Source organism: Notothenia rossii (assembly GCF_949606895.1).
Source record: "Notothenia rossii genome assembly, chromosome: 1".
NCBI classification, from domain to species: Eukaryota; Metazoa; Chordata; class Actinopteri; order Perciformes; family Nototheniidae; genus Notothenia; species Notothenia rossii.
In genome coordinates this window covers 79,511,695-79,526,422 of record NC_136912.1, presented here as the reverse complement: position 1 = coordinate 79,526,422, position 14,728 = coordinate 79,511,695, and the positions used below count along the sequence as shown (strand labels likewise).

At 39.9% G+C, this 14,728-nt stretch overlaps 2 protein-coding genes across 5 annotated transcripts; both read left to right on the top strand.

Annotated features, from left to right (window-relative positions):
• The first annotated feature begins 85 nt into the window (after nt 1–85).
• LOC307041753 (leukemia inhibitory factor receptor-like) lies at nt 86–7,657 on the top strand. Of its 4 annotated transcripts, none has more exons than XM_079685275.1 (15): nt 86–265; nt 887–947; nt 1,306–1,460; nt 1,619–1,761; nt 1,839–1,872; nt 2,267–2,389; nt 3,143–3,219; nt 3,781–4,000; nt 4,208–4,345; nt 4,953–5,051; nt 5,547–5,702; nt 5,890–6,045; nt 6,150–6,219; nt 6,497–6,572; nt 6,949–7,657. In XM_079685275.1, the coding sequence occupies exons 1-15, from the start codon at nt 160–162 to the stop codon at nt 7,270–7,272; spliced, it is 1,938 nt and encodes a 645-aa protein (XP_079541401.1). In that variant the 5' UTR covers nt 86–159; the 3' UTR covers nt 7,273–7,657. The 4 variants fall into 4 exon arrangements, with proteins under 4 accessions (XP_079541401.1, XP_079541399.1, XP_079541400.1 ...); XM_079685273.1 differs by having other exon boundaries at nt 887–1,013; XM_079685274.1 differs by having other exon boundaries at nt 881–947.
• On the top strand, nt 7,342–14,312 carry klhl26 (kelch-like family member 26). Its single transcript, XM_079685335.1, has 3 exons — nt 7,342–8,588; nt 10,646–10,828; nt 11,364–14,312. The coding sequence occupies exons 1-3, from the start codon at nt 8,539–8,541 to the stop codon at nt 12,943–12,945; spliced, it is 1,815 nt and encodes a 604-aa protein (XP_079541461.1). The 5' UTR covers nt 7,342–8,538; the 3' UTR covers nt 12,946–14,312.
• The last annotated feature ends 416 nt before the right edge of the window (nt 14,313–14,728 follow it).

Here is a 14,728-nt window from a genome sequence, read left to right as displayed (position 1 = left end):
AAGTGTGTCAAACCCAAACCTCCCCCCGCCCCTGACACTTGTGGTTTTTGCTGCTGCTCATATAACATGAGGGACGTGAAACTTTGTCTGACATTTCTGAGAAAGACAAGTGAGTTACATTAAAGCAGGTTGAATACATGGGCTCCCACACGCAGCAGAATGAGCCTACGAGACTTTTTACACAACATCATGGAAACTTTGAAACACTGGAGTTTACTACATGAATGCATTGTTGTGAGCTTGCTCTTTACAGCGGTCGGCAAAGGTAGATACGTGCTATTTATCTTGTCTTATCTTCCTTTAGTTAAGTGACTTAATGATAGCATTTACTGTTAACCTTTCATCTGATCATATAAAAAGAAGACAGTGCAATGTTTTAGTCACACATATGAAAGTGAAAATCCTTAATCAATAAAAGTAAACTGTCACCCACAAAATGTTGGTTAGCTTATCAGCATCTGGTGGTTTCCACCAACAGATTGTATCTGCAGGGTGCTGCTCTGTGCAGCCGTAGTGAAGTGCTATCATAATAGTTTTGTCTAACATGGTTATACACATATTGTTGGGTTAGTTCTATTATAGGATGTACAAACTAAAATATAATTCCTCAGTTTTTAACCTGACTTCTCAGTTTGACAGATCAACCTTAAGAGAGGAAGAGGTTCAGAGTTTAGACAAATTGCCAAACCTCTAACCTTGTCTGCATAGTGCAATAAAAAGAGCCTCACAGTATACCTGAAATAACAGGAGACAATACATTTGGAGTATCAATATATTAGGTTAAATAAAATAAGAAAACAGCCTATGTTTTTTTTCTAGACTCAGTAATATAAATGTTAAAATGGATAAATGAGATCATTTGAAATGTGTCTCTCCTGAGGGTCAGCATGTGAGGCTCCTTCCAGTCCCGAGTGCTTCAGAAGAACCACTGAAGCTCCCGAATACAGGTGTGAATGGAGCATGAATAAAACCACTGAGAGTGATGTGACATTTGATCTTTACATGAACAATGTGTGAGTATTGTTCTTTGTTTGATCTGCAAAATGTTAAAGTTGACATCTACTAAACCAACAACGTTGTTCAAGCTTTCTTGAATATATGAGAAGATTGATACAACTGTGATGTCTTTACATTTAACACCGAGCCAGGAAATGGTTATTTAGCGTTATTTAAGGGTAAACAATTAACCTGGCTTGTTTTTAAAAGATCTTAAGGGAAACAAATTGGATGTCAAGTGGTCCTTCAGTCTAATGGTATACGGACATGTAAAAAGTATTTCTTCTATTTTCAATCCATTCAATAAAGCCACAGAAACAAAGATGCGCCCAAGGATACATGGATAATAATCACCAAGGATGAGCTTGGAATCGTAGAGGAAGAATATGACATTTGGGTTGAAGCTCGCATAGGAAACTCCAGCTGCGCGTCCACCAAGAGGTCTGTTGTGCTCTCACACACAGGTACTGGAAGATCCTCTTATTTCACCCAACAACATGAGAGTTTAAAACACTGTTATTGCCGCTATTGCTATGTTTGGCACACTGGCAGAAAAAAGGTACAAACGTTTATATGAATAATTGTAAATAAACAAACGTGTATTTTTGCTTTTCCTCAACAGTAAAGTATGAAGCCCCAAAAGATATTTCCATGTCCTGGTTAAAAAACAACCTCAGCTTGAGCTGGACGCCATCAGAGGAGCATCCAGCTGCAGCAGAAATCCTGTTACGCAGAGATGCAAACCGTACAGATTCATGGGGAAAAGTAAGATTTTGATACCATGTTGAATACCACTGAAATTGTTCCTAATTAATAACTTTCTAACCTTATTGCTATTACAGATAACAAAACATACAACCAGTGACACTTCGATGCGTGAGTTATCTCTTAAATCTTTGTAATTCAAGTGTTTTTAAGTATGTACATATTTATTTTTGAACAAGTGTGTGTTTACAGCAGCACAGCAGTGAATGTGATATTCACTCAAACTAAAATGCAGTTGCCTGGTTCATTAGAAAGTAGTGTTCCACTGACACAGTGCAAAAATGGAGAGCTACAAGTATGTTAAAGAGGAACAGATATATCAGAGTATGGAAAAAGGTTTTGGTTTCTAGTGTTAGGTTTTATTCATTGTTAACTTTGGTCCTTTCATGTGGTTTGTTGACGATAGGAAACAAATAATATATTAAAATTAAAAGTAATGAATTAAGAGTAGAACATGTTTAAATATCCAATTCATGAAATATCTGTTTTTGTTTTAATCCAACAGACCATGTGCTTGTTGAGAATCTGTTAAAGGATACGGTTTACCAGGTTCAAATCAGACATCGGTCCACTAAGGCCCTAAACCCACTGTGGAGCGACTGGTCTCCTGTTGTGATTGTTCCTGCAGGTAAACTCCATGATTTCAAGTATTTTGCTAAAGACTTCTGATGGATAAAGTGTGTGGCTTCACAAATCACAAAGACTCACTGAGACCAGAGAAAATGTACTGATATCTGTCACTGGATAACTCAAACTCAATTATTTATCCTAGAAATATCAGTCCTCTCTACCACCCCTTAACATTACATTATCCAGGGTTACAAAGTGTGGCTAAGTAACCTTAAGAAGCCATTAAGAGTTAGTCTGATTTTTATCATTTAACCTAAAAACCCAGAACAGTTTTTACTATTTTCCAATGAGAGTTGCTCGAAGAACAACAATTTGTAACACTGACAGCGCTCCTTTCAGGACTCCCTTTCAGGACTCCCTTTCAAAGCCAATATCCCAGAATCATCTTTATGAAAAATGAAAATGGCCATTGTTAGTACTCACAGCTATCAAGCTAGCAGTGTGTGGAAGATTATGGTGACGCACAATGACACGCACAGACAGGAAGGTTGGTTGAAGCCCTGTGACAGCCACAGATATCAGACCTTTTTATTCTTTGTCAGAGCATTTTATCTATTAATAGCAGTCAGGTTGTTACGAGTATATCAACACCTATAAAACACCTCCCTAAGAACATTAGGCTGCCCGCCCTAGAGTTGTTTTTCAAAATGCATGCATGTTCCTTATTTGTACCTTTGTAGATGGAAACATGTGAGCAGATGCAGCCTTAAGATACTAGCCTTATTAACACTATCTTGTATTTTTATTGCAGAGCTGGAAAAAAAACCTGAAGTAACCATGAATATAACCCTTTCAAATGGGACTCGAAAGGTGGCGCTAACGTGGAAGGTAAACCAGTGTCCGGAAACAACACCAATACATTCATGCTGGGTCGTGATTAGAAAAAGACATATTTACTACAGTTGTGCTTGATGTGTTGGGTGGCATGTCTCTTCTGCCTGGGGACCCCCAGAGCGTCTTGGGGCGCCACTGGCCACATACAAATATAGGGATGCATTTAATGAAATAAAAACGCTGTGTATATTCCTGACATTATGTATGTAATACAGTAAATTCCTTATATTCACAATGTACGCAGTTAAACCCTTTCTACCGCAGAGAAACAACTTCAGGTTGTCTTGTCATTTTATAAAACAAATGTTGCCAAATAGAGATAAACATTGCGTGACTTTTTTAAAAGTTTAAAGAAAATGTTCAACCTCACTAGTTTGAATGAGTTGAAACCGGGCACATAAAACTCTCTCGACTGTTTCTAAACAGGGTTTGTTACACTTTTTCATCTTAGATGTCTCTCTTTCACCTGGTGCTGCTTTGTACCACTCACAGTTCATTCATCATGGTGACCTTGTTCAGTGGTTCAGTTTGCTGTTTGTCTCTTCTGTTCTTTAGGAGATGCCTCATGCCGCGACGTACAGTCTGAATGACACACAGTCTTCCCATGGCTGTAATTGTACGAAGAACAGATATCGTAACAACACGACTGAGACTACATATACTACTTTTGTCTCGTACTCTGCCGTCAACATCTCTGTTATCGGAAGAAACGCAGCAGGAAGTTCTCCACCAGCAATCCTACAAGTACCAGCCGTACAAGCTGCAGGGTTAAAAGGTAGGCCGAAGTGTGTGTGTGTACGTGTGTGTGTACGTACGTGTGTGTGTGTGTGTGTGTGTGTGTGTGTGTGTGTGTGTGTGTGTGTGTGTGTGTGTGTGTGTGTGTGTGTGTGTGTGTGTGTGTGTGTGTCAGCCTGAGTGTCACATATCAAGTATGTTTATTCTTCAGTCGACCAACAGCTAATATTTATTTTCTTCACGGCAGTTTGTGACAACACATCGGATTTGCGTGAAAAATTAAAGAAGAAAACATACGTTGAGTTGTACGAGCTTCAAGATGGAGATTCAAGGCCTGAAAATGCGACGCACTTAACAGCAAAGAGTACGAAGAAACAAAGAATGGGTTAGTTCTGTCAAAAGACTACAGAAAGAAATACTGTCAGACTCCTAGGTTTATGTCACGGTTTTAGTGTTGTCTGTCTGGTTATGGGTTTTGTAAGTCTGTTTTGTCTTCCTCCTTGTGTTTTGTCTGGTCCTCCTCCCTGTCGTTAGTTTCCCTGGTGTGTCTGATTGTCTCATTGTGTTCACCTGTTGCCCTTGTGTTTCTCCCTTCCCTGCCCAGCTGTGTCTTGTCCTGTGATTACCCTTCTGTGTATTCAGTCTAGTCTTCCCCTGTGTTCCATGTCGGTTCATTGTTTCCCCTCCATGTTATTCCACGGTCTGTGTTCCTTGTGCTGCTCGGTTTTTTTTGTGTGGATATTTTGGATATTTTGGATACTGCCTTTTTGCCACAGCTTTTATGATTTAATAAAGCTCGCTTTTTGTTAAATTCTGCATTTGGGTCCTACCTTTTCCACGCACTCTGACAAATACAAGACTAAATCGTTTTCATTCAACAAATGTTTATCAGTGGTTTTTCTCCAAAAATCTTATTTTGTATATTTGATGTTGTGACTCACTATAAGAACTATTTTCTGTGCCAGGAAACTATAAATCTGTTTGTGTTACAGACATGAAGGACTACGTTCGCTACCTTTACTTTAAACACAAATGTGTTGGCCGGAAACTACAAACAGTAACAATGTGCATCTATTATCGAAAAGAGGATGGTAAGTTTGTTTAAATTAGATTTAAATACAATCATACAGTACGTCCAGGATTTCACACAAATCACAAAAAGAGGTCCCCCTTGATGTCCCTAAATAAATAAATAAAACATAATAAAGTGTCTTATAAGATAAGGTTTCCTCATAATCAAAAAGATGAGACGCAGCACCATATTGGCTACCATTCATGTACAGTCCAACGCTGATTTACACTTTAAGAGATGCTATAATCCCATTGGTATTTACATCAGGTATTACCCATTAATGATAATCCTTATTCCTCATCACATGTGTGCAACATCAGATACATTATTGTGTGTGCATGTTATCATGACTGAGAAAACTGTTATTTACCTGTCTAATGTTGCCAGCATGCAGTGTATTTATGAGATATGATGCTGACACTGATCCAGGTTAGGCTGGTGATCAAGTTTCAGTAAGCACAGCTAAGTTTAATAATTAAGGAACTTTGACCGAACATTCTCTTTTTCTCTGCAGCTCCCCTCAGAGAACCTCAGGACTTCATTTCTTCCAATGAAACATACACTTCTACTAACTTGTCTTGGAAAGCCATTCCCTATGCAGACCAGCGAGGTTTCCTCACACACTACAGCATGTGCAGCGTGAAAGACAGTTCACAAGATGAGCGCAAAGGTTGGAAACATCGTTTTACTCATCTGTAGATTTTCAAGCAAACAATTAGATTTACTTGATTATGTATTTGTATATTTGACCTACTTTTGATTGAACAACAAACTCACTTTCACAGCCAAGTGTGACAGTGTTTAAGTGTCAGCAGTGTGTCCCTTTCTGAAAGTCTTCCCACATCTCATTTCATCAGAGTGCCATAAAATATCAGCCTCAGTGATGAAATATAGGCTGGGAAACTTGTCGCAAGGAACGAAATACCACGTCAGCCTGGTTGGAGTGACCCGAGAAGGAGAAGGACCTGAAGCCACAGTCACTATCAACACGCTGCCAGAGAAGCCTGTGAGCGGTATGAAAACTAAGCTGTAGTTTTGTATTTTTTACATACAGGTCACTGTAGCCGTTTTTACACATGTGGGAGCAAACACCATTTTAATTTTTTCTCCAAATTAGTGCTGTGGAGTCTCTGCCTGCTGATTCTGTTTTTTTTACTCACAACATTGTGCACCTGCATCTTGAAGAGGTAGGTGAAGCCTGGTGTAAATAGTCTACAGTTTGAGATGAAAATATTAATAAAACAAATTATACAGACAGACTTAAAGCTGATTCAAACTCAGACTAACACATACTCCTGTTGTTCTGGCTTTAAGCTAGGTAGTTCTTAATTGTTTTTCTGACCATATAGCAAATTGATGGTTTAAGTTGGTGAAGGCAATCTGTACTGGTTTTATTATATGTCCACTCAGTTTTTCAGAATATGTCCTTTTTTGTTTTGTTTTTAACGCTCTTCTCACACTTAGAATCAAAGAAAACATCTTCCCTGCTGTTCCGACACCTGTTATTCCAGATTTCATACCTTTTCAACCAGAGAGTCAGGTAAGAGACAGTTCTTTGCGGGTTTGCAGCTGTTTCTTCTAAAACCAGTTGAATCTTCAATTAGTTCCAGTTTCTCTAAAAGATGGGCCATTTCTTACTATCCTGTTGTAAAATGCTGTCTTGTTTGTTTGAGTTAATTGTGCAAATATCTCACATTAAATATGGTATACATTTTAATGTGTTCACTTTTTGTGAGTGGAATAACTTGAATTCATTGTAAATGTATTAAACTTAAACCGATGTTTTGATTTTATAGTTGCATATTATTTATGCTATTAACAAGGCAGCAATCTAAGAATCTGTCCTTTACACTCTGTTCTTACAGAATGACAATACTAGAGTTTAAAATCCTAAATTCCTCTGCTAATTTGAACAGGTTTTTCTGGAGAGAAAGGAGGAGGTGGATGAGATGACAATGCTCCAGCTACACCCAGAAGGAAAGTCTGTCCCTGAGGACGCAGAGGAGAGCGCTGTCCTCGCTGGAGAGTGGGAGGAAGACACTGATGAGGACAACGAGAGATGGGATTCAAGGATGTCAGGAGAATCCAGTGATGAGGATCTGAGTCCCGGCTCTACAGGGGAGGCACTGAGGAGCTCCAGAGAAGGAGAAATTACAGATGTGGAACAGCTGGACAATGAGATCGCCATGCTGATATACAAGAAAGGTCTGGTCTTCGATGTGAAGAGGGACTCCCTGTGAGATGAATTGAACTGTTCTTACAGCACAACATTGCACAAATGGGCTTTATCAAGGGTTGACATACTGTATTTTTTTACTTTCTCTGGAGACCTGACAAATACTTTTATCTGAAGAATTATTATGCAGGAAAAAAAAAAAAAATTCAGCGTGCCTGTATATGACAAGTTGAGAATTTATCAGTCACAGGTTTTGTCAATACACATTGTCAATACATCTTGTCCAATGGTAGAGCGCAAATCCTGGTTCAGACTTTTAGGATTTTGGCATTTTTTTTGCATTATTATTGCCAAAACACCTCATTCAGTTACTAAAGGACTGAACGCAAGTAAAATGTCGAGGTACTTGCACTGTACTCACTGACTGCTCATAAATACTTCTACTCAGACCACCTTCTTCTAAAAACTGAAATTGTACATGTTGCAATTTGAGGTGCAGGTGATAAAACGGAGAGAGGGTTTTCTTTAAAAAAAAAAAGACAGGCATTTTATTTCTTAGCCTTCCACAAAGACATTATTTTAAAGAAACTGCTTGTTCACCAGCAAGGAACAAAATGCCACACCTCCCCTCTCTTCCCAGTCACATTTATAGCAGATTACCCGCCTTCCAAATTCAACCTGGTCAATCAGGTCATGACTCATGAAAGGGTGAGTGAAGAGTTAAATACAGAAATAAACACTGTTCTCTACATTTAACAAAATCCTAAAGGCCAAAGTAAGTTCATCATTTATCAACACCAATATTACAGCTTCAAAAACAACAAGGTCTGCTTAAAACTGTTTTTAAGCTAATTGAGACACATAAAATCACACATTTTCTGACCAATCACATCAAAGACTCCGCCTATCATACGGCACATATAACGAGGCGTGCTCATGGGCGTGCTCCCCTTTGAGCACTGACACGAGGGCCCATTCCCAAACCGCCCCCTACACCCTACCCCTCTGTTTGCGCGTTCACGCGGAGGGTCCGCCATATTGAAGGCTGTTCCAAACCAACGAGTGTGGAGTGATAGATAATATGTGACAGTATATGACAGTGGAGCCTCCCAGCGGCAAGAGGCTGTCGGTACAGAGGAAGGAGGTGCAGCAGACCGCCGGTGGGAGAGATCAGCACCGTGTTCCCACCGGAGACAATGTTGTTTCCCCCCGTGCCTGCATAACGGGCTGTGTCTATACTTTTTTAAACGGCATTAATAGGCCATTCGTGCCTTTGACCTTCTGGTAACATTACTGAAAATGCTCCATGCGTGTTGCTTAGTGCTAGAAAATGGCGGAGTCAGATGGCGGGGACTGTGCTTCGAAACACCCACAGAGCAGGTGAGTGAAGCCGGGTAAGGATGTGCTGTGTCCGCGGTGCTGTTTTGGTCCCTCGGTGTTACTTTGTGCGAAGCCTCCACGAATCCGTGGTTGCATCCCTATCGAGACCCGCTGAAGCGTGTCAGCGTCTCGGCTTGACTACCGGAAACACCGAGGAGCTGTGCTGGCCTCCAGGCGTCCACACTGACTGCTATGGGGGTGGCCAGCAGTAGAAATAAAGTAAGAGTGTGACAATTCCCATTCAGTGGAGTAAACACACCGAAGTGAGCCTGCTGTTTGTAGCAGATTAACTTCAACACACTGTTGACGTTTGGCAAAGCATTCCTCTTTTACTACTTTCAATACTTTGAAATGTAAATAACGCCACCCTTATTAATGTAAATTTTAATTTAGTAGGCCTATGCTTTATTTGCATGACTGTAACAGGAAGAATATTGCCTTAAAAGATCAAGGCACAATTCATAATAGTGTCACTGTTATGATAAAATTGCTTAAAATATACAGCAAACTTACAAAAAAAAGTTAGGCGTAGCAACATTGTTACACTAAGAAGCTTTCACTGGAAACTCGACTAAATAAAGTTGCAAATTGTGAACATAAATGGTAAAAGTGAAAGTTTGTTGACTTGTTTTCATTCTGTTTTGAATATAATCTCATAAAACACATTGACTGATGTCAGTCATGTCTATTGGTTTCAATAAAGGCTGATAGTTCAACATGGGTTTTGAAAACTACATTTTTGGATGAATTATTTGGCCGTTTTCTCATGTTGACGCGTCACTGTGGGAAAACCCACAGGTGTGAATACTTTGATAAAGGATGGTTTAGTAACTCCAGTATTTTCAAAATGACTCCCGTACACAACAAATGAAAAAAGTGGAATACTTCACACTTGTAGGGCTTTATAGACAAACTGTTGTTTTAGCCCTAATGTGAACATTGTAATCTTATATTTGGGCATATTCCTCATGTAAGGACAATTTTGATTTGATCAGATATATTGTTTTGATATCATATACAAAAAAAAAATATGAGGGGCAAGAAAGTCATTTTGTAAGTATTTGTAAGTAATCATCTGTCTTCATCCATAACAATGAAAAAGTGTGTTTTTCATATTGTATTGTTTCAGCCATGTATACACAAGCCTAAATGTTCCAGAGCTTTATTTTCATTAAATATTTCATGACCTGATTTCTGCTCGGTATTATATTCTAATCGGAATACAAAAGTGAAGGATTCGAACAATGGGATGTGTTAAGCAGATGGGATTTCTGTCATTTGTAATCTGCCTTTTATTTGATTGGATGCAATTTTGGTTCTCATTTAACAAAGCATGTGCATTAGGAAAGTGCCAAATAATATTAGCTGTCAGTACAAATATCTGATATCGTTTTTCTACATGTGGTGTTTGTTCAAATGTTTCATATTTTTGAAATTATGCCAGTAATCTTAAATCTCAGGTAAAGTTTGTACCTTTTTAGTCTTGAAATATATTTGCATCTTTTATGTCTTTTGACATGTCTGTCCCCAGTGATTTAAACAAACAAGTTAGATTTTCTATCGCACACTGACCTTTGTTATTGCTTACCTGTAGCAGGGATGTTTCCAACACCGTGATCATGCTTCTTACTGATGGTTTACATTTTCTGTGCAGCAGCAACAACAGCAGCGGGTAGTCTAGACATGACATTTCTATTAATAGTAATGTTGTTTCTCTCCTGTGTGCAGATTTGCTCTCACTAATGTAAAGACACTGTACACCACAGATTGCATTTCCTCTTGGCTCAGTGGCATATTAGATCAAATGTCCATCACTGTATTGCTGTGTGCAGCTACACCTTGAATTAACACCAGACATTAGATATCCTCATACGGATCATATTTATATTTTCTTGAGCTATACAGCCTGCTCAACCAGAAGATCAGAGCATCTAGCTCTTTCCTTATAGTGAAAAATGAAGAAAGTGTCCACAAGTTCAAGTTAAAACTATAGGAGGGTTTTATATATAGGATCCCTTGATCTATTCATTGTGACAGTACCATTTTTTTCTTTCCAGTATGGCTAACAAGAATAGCACCCTGCGCTGTACATTCTCTACACCGAGCCACAGTGCCAGCCTCCTCCAGGGCTTGTCCATCTTGCGCTCTCGGGGCCAACTACTTGACGTTGTGCTGGCCATCAATGAGGAGCGCTTCCAGGTCCACAAAGCTGTGCTGGCCTCCTGTAGTGATTACTTCAGGTTAGTATGAATCACAAGCCTTCTCACTGTCCATTTTTTATTTGGAAGCACTTAGCTGATGCTTTTTTCCAGAGTGCTCTGAGTGAGCTGCAATCTGCAGATAAAATAGGACATTAAGAGCAATTCAGTTCGGGGAAAAAGGTAAAGAGTGGAAAAATGTGAAATTCACAACAAGCACTAAAGGATGCGCTCACTTGTTTTCTTTCATTTTATCTTTAATCTGAACTAGGGTGTGATTATATATGAATGTAGTATAGATGTTGTGATATGAGACCAGATACATTGTGAGGATATGGTGAAGCGTGAGTGTTGTTTTTTACTGGTTTAAAGCTGCATTACTGTAAAGTTATGTATTTTTCTGAATTTACCCTACTGTTCTAGCTCTTCTTTTTCCCATTTTCTGAGGATGAAATTTCATTTCATACAAGTGCTCTAACTAAATCTTGAAATGTCATACAAAATTCAAATCTTGAATTTAGAAGACATAGATTTGTAAAAATGTGATCTAGCTCATTAACTTGTTCTTTTGTTACAGAGCAATGTTTACTGGAGGCATGAGGGAGGCAAATCAAGATACCATTGAGCTGAAGGGCCTGTCCGCCCGCGGACTGAAACATATCATTGACTTTGCCTACAGTTCAGAAGTCACTTTAGACCTGGACTGTATTCAAGATGTCCTCGGGGCAGCCGTTTTCCTTCAGATGGTTCCAGTCGTGGAGCTCTGCGAAGAGTTCCTCAAATCAGCGATGAGCGTGGAGACCTGCCTTCACATCGGCCAGATGGCCACCACCTTCAGCCTGTCTTCCCTCAAAGAGTCGGTGGATTCCTTCACCTTCCGCCACTTCCTTCAGATTGCGGAGGAGGATGACTTCCTGCACATTCCCATGGAGCGTCTAATCTTCTTCCTGCAGAGCAACAAACTGAAGAACTGTAGCGAGATCGACCTCTTCCATGCCGCCATCAGGTGGCTCCAGTATGACGAGTCTCGCCGGGCTCAAGCCGGCAGCGTCCTCTGCCACGTGCGCTTTCCCCTCATGCGCTCCTCTGAGCTGGTGGACAACGTTCAGACGGTGGACATCATGGTGGAGGACGTGCTCTGCCGCCAGTATCTCCTCGAGGCCTTCAACTACCAGATTCTTCCCTTCAGACAGCATGAGATGCAGTCTTCGCGGACACACATACGTTCTGAAGTCTTGTCAGTCATCACCTTTGGAGGGACGCCGTACACTGACAACGACCGCACGGTTTGCAACAAGGTGTACCATCTCCCTGACATGGCTTCTCGTCAATTCAAAGAGCTGACAGAGATGGACACAGGGTGCAGCCACGCCTGTGTCGCCGTACTTGATAACTTTGTGTACGTCGTTGGTGGACAGCACTTACAGTACCGGAGTGGCGAGGGGGCGGTAGACAGCTGTTTCCGTTACGACCCGCACCTCAACCAGTGGCTGCGCATCCAACCTTTGCATGAGGCTCGTATCCAGTTTCAGCTCAACGTGCTGCGTGGACAGCTGTATGCCACCGGAGGGCGCAATCGATCTGGCAGTCTGTCATCTGTAGAGTGTTACTGCCCAAAGAAGAACGAGTGGACTAATGTGGAACCATTGAGGCGCAGGATTTGGGGTCATGCAGGGACTCCCTGCGGGGAGAGGCTGTACATCTCGGGGGGTTATGGCGTGTCGTTGGAGGATAAGAAAACTCTTCACTGCTACAACCCAGCCTCAGACCAGTGGGACTTCAGGGCCCCCATGATTGAACCCAGAGTGTTGCATGCCATGATCAGCACCAGGGATCGGGTTTATGCTCTGGGCGGCCGCATGGATCACGTGGACCGTTGTTTTGACGTGCTTGCGGTGGAGTATTACATTCCAGAGAGCGACCAGTGGACCACCGTCAGCCCCATGAGAGCAGGACAGTCCGAGGCCGGCTGCTGCTTACTGGACAGGAAGATCTACATCGTCGGGGGCTACAACTGGCACCTGAACAATGTCACAAGCATCGTGCAGGTGTACAACACAGAAACAGACGAGTGGGAGAGGGATTTGCACTTCCCAGAATCCTTTGCTGGCATCGCTAGCACACCAATTATTATTCCACAAAACACCACACAACGCTAACCAACCGACCTGTGACTATGAAGACTTTACTATATGTGATCTTTACTGCCGACCACTGACGCAAGGAGTGCACATTATGTTTGTGTGTTGTTCAGTCATTTAATGGAATGGCCCGAAAAGCTATGAAGCAGCATTACTCATTTGGTATATTATCATGTGTCCTTGTTTTGGTCAAGAAATTTTTAATCAATCAAACAAACCTTTTAGAGCACAATTTGATTTGAAATTACTTTTATGTAAAACACGTCAGGATCTTAATACACTTATGATTGTGATACAGGCTTTCAAAGGACCATTTGAAGGAACATTTGTATGCGTTCCTGGGGAACAGCATATAAAAAGCTAATGAGACGTTTCCTATTTATATTTAATTTCTTTGAAATTATTTCTCTTATTAATGGTAAAGATATCATTTATCTTCTGGAGTAGCATTACCTAAATAAAAAAAAATACTTTGTAAAAATATTATAGTTTTACCAATGAAGGGCTAAAGTTACATACAGCACAAATTGTCTAACATTTTGAATGGAAGTCTTGAGTTAGATCGTGTGTTAACAAAGGTATCAACAGACTGAACCTTATATTGTTAGACCTTTTGATAGTATAGTTTTGAATGTTTTATTAAGATTATCCTTTTTTGACCGAATCTCAGTGTTGTTTGTCTCCTCAAATGTACTTGTCAACAAACCACAACGGACAGTAATGATTGCACAAATGAACACGGGTAGTGTTTGTGTTTTATGTTGATATCTCATATTAAATGTGGTGTTAATGTTGTTTTTATTTAGCTACCCTGAGTATCCTGAGCTGAAACCTGACAGTAGTTGTTCTCTCAGTCACATAAGAAGCCAGTTTGGACCTCTTAAGGCAGCTACATGAATCATTCATGTGTTTTTAATGTCAGTGTGTGCTGCTCTTTATTTTAAAAAAGTGTTGCATATTGGTTTTGTCCCTTGACTTACACAATATAGTGCCATTTATTTATACAGATTTAACATCAAAACTACTCTGAAAAATCATTTAAACAATCTTTTTGCTGTGTTTGATACCGGCTTGGGTTTTTATTTTTACTGCATTGCTGCACTTTTCAGTATTTGTCAGGCGTCTGATTATGCCGCTGAATTTATTAATATACGTTATGTGTTTAAGGAAGACATGTTCTTCTTTTTAAATGTGATCATCTACACAATGATGTCCATACATGTTTCTCTTGTTGCCTTAGTGTATTAGTCTTGTTTTCTGTGTACCAGTAAAAGCACATGATATTATTGAAGTGCAATATAAAGGAAGCCACTCTTGTCGAAGGGGAATGTAGACGTGAGGTTTTATGTGCATCCTATTAAAGTTGTATCATGTTTTAAAAATAATTTCCAGGTGCTTTTTCTGTCCTTATTTTCACAACAACTCAACTAAGGCACAATACATTACAGTATGACATTTTGAGCTTTTTTCATATCCACAAACCCCCAAAGACATTGGAGAATAATTGTATGGCGCTTTTTAAGATTAAACGTATAGGCTACTAATAAACCAACATTTATGTTTTTTAACGAGTAATTTTCAGATTATTTTCTTCTATTTTCTATATTGATTTCTCTATAAATGTCTTAACTTTATTTGTGTCCAACCAACAGTTTAAAACAAAAAGATATTCAATTTACAGAGATATTAAACAGAAAAGTGTGAAACCCTCTCAATTGAGACCCTTGTTTTGTCTTCGGGGCAATTTGAAGAGGCACGTAGAATAGTACAGCAACACTAAGAAATATAAGATATTACTTCA